This window comes from Haliotis rufescens, unplaced genomic scaffold (genome assembly GCF_023055435.1).
Source record: "Haliotis rufescens isolate VD_foot unplaced genomic scaffold, xgHalRufe1.0.p SCAF_2, whole genome shotgun sequence".
NCBI lineage: Eukaryota > Metazoa > Mollusca > Gastropoda > Lepetellida > Haliotidae > Haliotis > Haliotis rufescens.
In genome coordinates, this window is record NW_025963890.1 from 63,724,677 (window position 1) to 63,732,201 (window position 7,525).

General features: G+C 45.1%; 1 protein-coding gene across 1 annotated transcript; it reads right to left on the minus strand.

Moving 5' to 3' along the window:
• Positions 1-2,394: 2,394 nt before the first annotated feature.
• Positions 2,395-6,766, minus strand: LOC125381989 (extensin-3-like). The gene is made up of 2 exons (XM_048399397.1): positions 6,676-6,766; positions 2,395-3,641 (listed from the first exon to the last, which is right to left on the minus strand). Exons 1-2 carry the CDS (start codon positions 6,764-6,766, stop codon positions 2,395-2,397), a joined length of 1,338 nt encoding a protein of 445 aa, XP_048255354.1.
• Between the last annotated feature and the right edge of the window lie 759 nt (positions 6,767-7,525).

The following is a 7,525-nucleotide window of genomic DNA, read 5'->3' on the forward strand; positions in this document are numbered from 1 at the left end:
GTCCTATAACCATTACAAATACTATCATTACTTCAACTACTAACACCAACACTAACACTAAGACAACCACATTTATCACTAACACGCAGACAATCACTACCGCCACCATTACATCTTTACACGCCACGCCACGCCGCCACGCCACACCACAACACACTACACTACGGTACGGTACACTACGCTACCCAACACCACACCACACTACGGTACGGTACGGTACGCCACACTACACTACGCTACCCAACACCACAAAACAAGACAAGACACCACAACACACAACACGCCACGCCACGCCCGGCCACGCCACGCCACGCCACGCCACAACACAAACAAAACAAAACAAAACAAAACAAAACAAAACAAAACAAAACAAAACAAAACAAAACAAAACAAAAGTACAAATACTATTATTACTTCAACTACTAACACCAACACTAACACTTAGACAACCACTTTTAACACTAACACTAAGACAATCACTACCGCCACCGTCACACGCCACGCCACGTCACGCCACGACACGACACGACACGACACGACACGCCCTACACTACAAAGCGTACACTGCACTTCTGCTACTGCTACTACTTTAATTAACTTCTACTGCTGCTGTTAGTACTACTAAAACCAGGCTACTGATATACACTCTCCACAAAAAGAAACGCACAGGTAGAATGTAGCTGAACATGGCTACACAGAAATCCGGTATATAAATTGGATATATGATATATGTTGGTTGCCTGATATTCGACACGCGGTGCGCCAAAACGCAGCCATTGTCGACTTGCAATGTCTTAAACGGCATTGTTTTCACACTTGTTCAAAAATATCATGGAGGAAAACAGTAAAGCAAAATGCACATGCAAGTTATGGCATTCGTAACTCGTAGTATTGGCTATAAAAAGGCAAGTATAAGCCAATAATTTGTCATTCGATTGTCAACATTTTTCAAGTTCGAAAATGCCGGGGGCATGTCCTACATCAGGAGATCTGACTTGGTTGTTGTTCAGGGAAATTTGACAGCAAATCGCTACATGAATCAATTCTTCAACCTCACCTTCTTCCAATTATGACGCCAGAGGGAACTGTTTCAACAGGACAAGGCTCCACTGTCACGGTAGACTACCTTCATAATGCCAACGTCCAGATCTCAACCCAATCGAACACCTCTGGGATGAACTCGATCGACATGTAAGTCAACGTCAGAACACGCCACAGACACTCCCACAACTGGACAACGCGTTACAAGCAGAATGGCGCAGAATTCCGCAGGACAGAATTCGTACACTTATCCAGTCAGTACCGAGGAGATGCAGAGCCGTGATTGCTGCCCGGGGCGGTCACACATGTGACTATCGAGCTCCTATATTTCATATTTGTATCTATGATATTAGATCTATCGACTACATTAGGTACAATACATTTACTGTGCGTTTCTTTTTTTGAAGAGTGTATTTACTACTACTACTACTACTACTACTACTACTACTACTACTACTACTACTACTACTACTACTACTGCTACTGCTGCTACTACTATTTCACCACTCTTATAAATGATGTTTCTGCTGCTAATATTAATGATGCTGCATCAATGTGTTATCTGTATTGAGTGAACATTGATTCGCACCCTGTGTAAACAAACTAGAAATGAAATACGCATCACTCTCTCTGCCTATGGGAATGTACATGTACTTAAAACTGGCCTCTCCTCTAACCTAGCCTCTCATCATACAGCTTGATTACATTGCAGTACCGGTAAACACTTGTTGAGGGAGATGACAAGAAGTAGCTTGCACAAGTTTCATCGTGTACCCATAATCACAGGGCGGAGCTGAAACAATGTCTTTGGGCGGAAAGTACATCAGGCAAAGTCATTGTACCGAGGTAAGAGCAATAAAAGTATAAAACAAATTCAAACATGTATAATTTATTTCAATTAGATTGAAAATGTCACCGAATCTGTAACAAAGCAATGTGTTTGGAGGAACAATGCATGTCGTATGTGGGGAATGGGACAGAGAGGGGGTTGGGTGAGGTATTGGTTTGGTTGGGGTGGCGTATTGGGTCGGGTGGGGTGAGGTAGCTATAGGGATAGAGGTAGGAGTGGCTTATTGGGTCGTGTTGGAGGAGGTAGGGATAGAGGTAGGAGTGGCGTATAGGGTCGGGTGGGGTGAGGTAGGGATAGAGGAAGGAGTGGCGTATTGGGTCGGGTTGGAGGAGGTAGGGATAGAAGAAGGAGTGGCGTATTGGGTCGGGAGGGGTGAGGTAGGAATAGAGGGAGGAAAGGCTTATTGAGTCGGGTTGGAGGAGGTAGGGATAGAGGTAGGAGTGGCGTATTGGGTCGGGATGGGTGAGGTAGGGATAGAGGAAGGAGTGGCGTATTGGGTCGGGTTAGAGGAGGTAGGGATAGAAGAAGGAGTGGCGTATTGGGTCGGAAGGGGTGAGGTAGGAATAGAGGGAGGAAAGGCTTATTGAGTCGGGTTGGAGAAGGTAGGGATAGAGGTAGGAGTGGCGTATTGGGTCGGGTGGGGTGAGGTAGGAATAGAGGAAGGAGTGGCGTATTGGGTCGGGTTGGAGGAGGTAGGGATAGAGGTATGAGTGGCGTATTGGGTCGGGAGGGGTGAGGTAGGGACAGAGGAAGGAGTCGCGTATTGGGTCGGGTGGGGTGAGGTAGGAATAGAGGAAGGAGTGGCGTATTGGGTCGGGTGGGGTGAGGTAGGGATAGAGGAAGGTGTGGCGTATTGGGTCGGGCGGGGTGAGGTAGGGATAGAGGGGGGAGTGGCGTATTGGGTCGGGAGGGGTGAGGTAAGGATAGAGGAAGGAGTGGCATATTGGGTCGGGTTGGGTGAGGTAGGGATAGAGGGGGGAGCGGCGTATTGGGTCGGGTGGGGTGAGGTAGGGATAGAGGAAGGAGGGGCGTATTGGGTCGGGTGGGGTGAGGTAGGGATAGAGGAAGGAGTGGCGTATTGGGTCGGGTTGGGTGAGGTAGGGATAGAGGGGGGAGTGGCTTATTGGGTCGGGTGGGGTGAGGTAGAGATAGAGGAAGGAGGGGCGTATTGGGTCGGGTGGGGTGAGGTAGGGATAGAGGAAGGTGTGGCGTATTGGGTCGGGTGGGGTGAGGTAGGGATAGAGGAAGGGGTGGCTTATTGGGTCGGGTGGGGTGAGGTAGGAATAGAGGGAGGAAAGGCTTATTGAGTCGGGTTGGAGGAGGTAGGGATAGAGGTAGGAGTGGCGTATTGGGTCGGGTGGGGTGAGGTAGGAATAGAGGAAGGAGTGGCGTATTGGGTCGGGATGGGTGAGGTAGGGATAGAGGAAGGAGTGGCTTATTGGGTCGGGTGGGGTGAGGTAGGAATAGAGGGAGGAAAGGCTTATTGAGTCGGGTTGGAGGAGGTAGGGATAGAGGTAGGAGTGGCGTATTGGGTCGGGTGGGGTGAGGTAGGAATAGAGGAAGGAGTGGCGTATTGGGTCGGGATGGGTGAGGTAGGGATAGAGGAAGGAGTGGCGTATTGGGTCGGGATGGGTGAGGTAGGGATAGAGGAAGGGGTGGCTTATTGGGTCGGTAGGGGTGAGGTAGGGATCGAGGTATGAGTGGCGTATTGAGTCGGGACGGGTGAGATAGGAATAGAGGAAGGTGTGGCCTATTGGGTTGGGTGGGGTGGTGAAGTTGGTCGCGTGGGGTGAGGTAGGGATAGAGGAAGGTGTGGCGTATTGGGTCGGGTGGGGTGAGGTAGGGATAGAGGAAGGGGTTTGGTATTGGGTCGGGTGAGGTGGGTTATTGGGTCGGTCGGGGTGAGAAAGGGATTGCGTAATGAGTTGGGTGTGATGTCGGGTGAGGTGAGATATGGTGTCGGGTGAGATGGGTACTAAACACGGGTATTAAACACGTTCCAGCTCTAAACGTGTTTGGGATAGTGTTTGAATTCTTAACACAACATTTTTTTTGTTTTATAGTTCAGAACCTCAACACACGAAATCATCTAAGATCTCATTACATACCTATAACATTCCAGAAGCCCTAACCTGTTAATAATCCAACTTGGTGATCTTCGTGTGTTAGCTAACCTTAACTCAAACATCAGCTACTCCTGCCTCGATTTCTGTCGCAAAAAGAATAATTGTACAGATGAAATACATTTAAACTTTTGAGAACATACCTTTTCAAGCCCACCGATGTTGTTAAATAATTACAGTAAAATAGTAACAAATAGGTCCGAAGTCACCGAAGTCACATTTGTAGTGTTGCATCGGAAAAACAACACTTTTTCATTGTGTATATTCCCTGAAGTCGTATTTTAATGGTCTGCAAATAATGGAATTCAGGAAGTGTCATTTCCTGCTGATTTGTATGTGCTGTATAGAAGTAGCCTTAAAGAGGTTCTCATACACTCCCCTTCTAAATGCTGGACAGCAGGTCCGCTCCTTCAGCGAGTGCCCTGGTAGTACGTCCGCTGTGGCGTATATTCACCTGCTCTACCAAGGGTCAAGTGGGTGCCAGAATCTTGTGCTGTCCTTTTTAAAGTCAGACCAGGGCAAAGGTGGCGGGTCCGAGAGCTGTCAAAGTACACCCTACCGCTCCTGGGTCGGTGGCTAGGCCAGTGGTTGGTGAGGCTACCCGGGTTTGAGTCCCACATTAGCGGTGCCACTTTTCAACCAAGACTAATGCACATGCAATGGACATGTATTGTGTTTCGGACACGACCCAATTGGCAAAACACGCATAACTAAGACGAATAAGCACATGGTGAACACTTTATGCGACGTGAATACATAAAAACTATTGACTATTTTTTGTATAAAAAAAATATACACAACATAGTACAGCCCTAGGGAAGGAGAGAGTGAGTGAGTGGGTAAGGTTTAACACCTTCTTGAAAGGTGTTTCAGTTATATCACGGAGTGTCAGCTATTTTATGCATGTTGTAGACAGTTATGACTCTTTATTATTATATATCTATATTATTACAATTATTATTCTTATACAGTAAACTAAGTTTATAATAAACACGCTTATAACGAAGTGAGGGATATAACCAACTTGTTTTCTTTGTCCCGACCATTTGCTCTACATGTTGTATATACGCTTATAACAAACTACGATTATAACGAACTAAAAATAGTAGTCTCTTTGAGTTCGTTATAACCGTTGTTAACTGTACTTACAATGGCATCGATGTACATTTATAGCGTTGCATCGGTAAAGTCGTACATGTATACACTTCGTCTTCCAACCCAAATAACAAACCATCATAAAACCATAACATTCACTTTTTGTGTTTTGTTTGCCTTAATATTAGAATCTGCGTAGGCGACACGGATCCTGCGACTAACGGTACCACGTCCCTCGCAGTTCCAATGTTTTGGTGCGTCGTGACCCCAAAGTCTCGTTCCCACACTGTCACATGGTTTGTTTTTAGGTTACAAGTGGGCGAAACACGACTAAGTCCAAAAATCTCACTTGTGGGTGACTTCACATCATGTCACACGCCCTGTTCGCACATCGTCGGGAAGAGGGCATCTTGACCCTCGGTCAGATCAACAAATGACCAGTGGCCGGCACCACAACCCTCCGCCTGCCAACGCCAACCCCGCGCCCTCTGACGGTGAAAAGATACAATGCAGTACTAGCTACGTCTTAAACTCACGTACAGTCTGGTAATGTTTCTGCATGACGCTGAAGTATTTGCTCTCCATCTGCTATATAGATAGTCTTACCGAAGGTGAACCGGTCCGACAAAAACGCGGTTTTAGAAATAGTTCGAAAGAATTCTGTGAAATTCTTTATTTGATACATATTGGAATGCTTTAAACGGTTTTTGTCAGTCTGCATTTCCTTTCCAGCAACCCTTAGAACCCCGCACGGCTAAACTAATATTTAGATTGATGACGTTTCGTTTACCTTCCTACACAGTTAAGATGGCGGAGCACGAGACTCGCAGCTTCCGGTTCGCGTGCACAGCGGTTCTACCTTTCTCCTACGTGAAAATATTGACCAGCCTTGCTGTAGTCACGTGCTGACTCCAAGAGTCTGCTTGACCACTGGTCATCTAGTGTACGAACCCTTTTCCCTTAACGTGAACAGACAATATCGCTTTACATGTATATCAAACAAACCATTTTGCAAAAGCAATAGTTGTACACAAAAGAATACAATAATAGTTTTTTTCTGATGTATGCTTATCCTTACAATATCCATGAGTGTGTATTTGTTCAAAGACAATTTAATTGCTTGACAATATATTTGAAAAAAATATACGGCTACAAAGTCATTCTAAGGAGACATACGTTTTGCAAAATAATCTGTTTTATTGAAAACAATATAAAATATATTTTAGCTTCAGACTTTATTGGAATGGTCATGATAATAAGTATACAAAAAATGTGTATACATTTAAGAACCCGAGCATATGGTTCATCAAAGTAATTCTGACCTAAACTAATATCTGTTTAATAGATTTATTTCCTTGTAAAAAAAGTAATCTTATCTGCCCACGGTTTTTAGTTACACTTTAATGTAATGTTAAGCCCGCGCTCTCTCGCCCCACGTGTCGACCAGTGCAGTGGGTTTATCCCTATCTACACCGGTGGCGACAGGATAATCTCTCTCGGAAGAGAATGTCGCCAGCTCATGTTATCTCCATCCCTATTGTCCCACCATTATAGAGCCCCATGTACGCAGCCCTCCGACACACAAGTCACCGGTATTCTTCGGGGGCTGAGAATAGTACGCTAGCTTTGTCTGTCGCTCAGCTACAACTGTCGCCATGTTGTTTTGTTTGACCAATCGGAGGAAGTATGTGCCGGCAGCCGTAGTTTCGGACTTACTACTGACCAGAGACGAGGTGGCCTAGCAGGTCCGTCTCTAAAAAACCGGAAACATTACACATATTCTAATTACTGCGGGGTTCTAGTGAATGAACGACTGTCACCTAGTGCGGGTTATTTTCGATTTACGATGCTGGCACTCTAGTTTGGTGTAGTTTTTATACTGAAGAATGCATACTTGTGTGACGGTGACAAGTTGCATTCTATCAGGTCTATAAACACTAACAGAGCAGTGATGTTAACTCTCTGTAGAGTGGCAAGTGCATGTTAGAGTGAAACGTTAGCCATGATAAAAAACATATACGATTCCATCATATGTTATAATACACGTAGGGAAGGCCACCAATATATTATAAAAGTACAGTAATTGATACAAGCAGGTTGATATTGCAGGTTCCGCACATATTGGATGATACAGACTGAATATGATACGGTTCAGCTATCGTCAGTACAACTGATTGTCTGCAAAGGTGGGTGCTTCGAAAAACATTAGTCCAAACGATAATCTGAAATGTTAGATTTGTTAATATATTTTAATTAAAACCATTTATCAAACCATATCTCGTCGGAGCACCGAAACCATCTCGACTGCACCAAATAATCATCAATGAATATAATGAAAAAAATATATTAATGTACACATGTGAGGCTGAGTTGAGGTTTACTCCGCTTTAAACATTTTTTAGTTCTGCCACGGCCT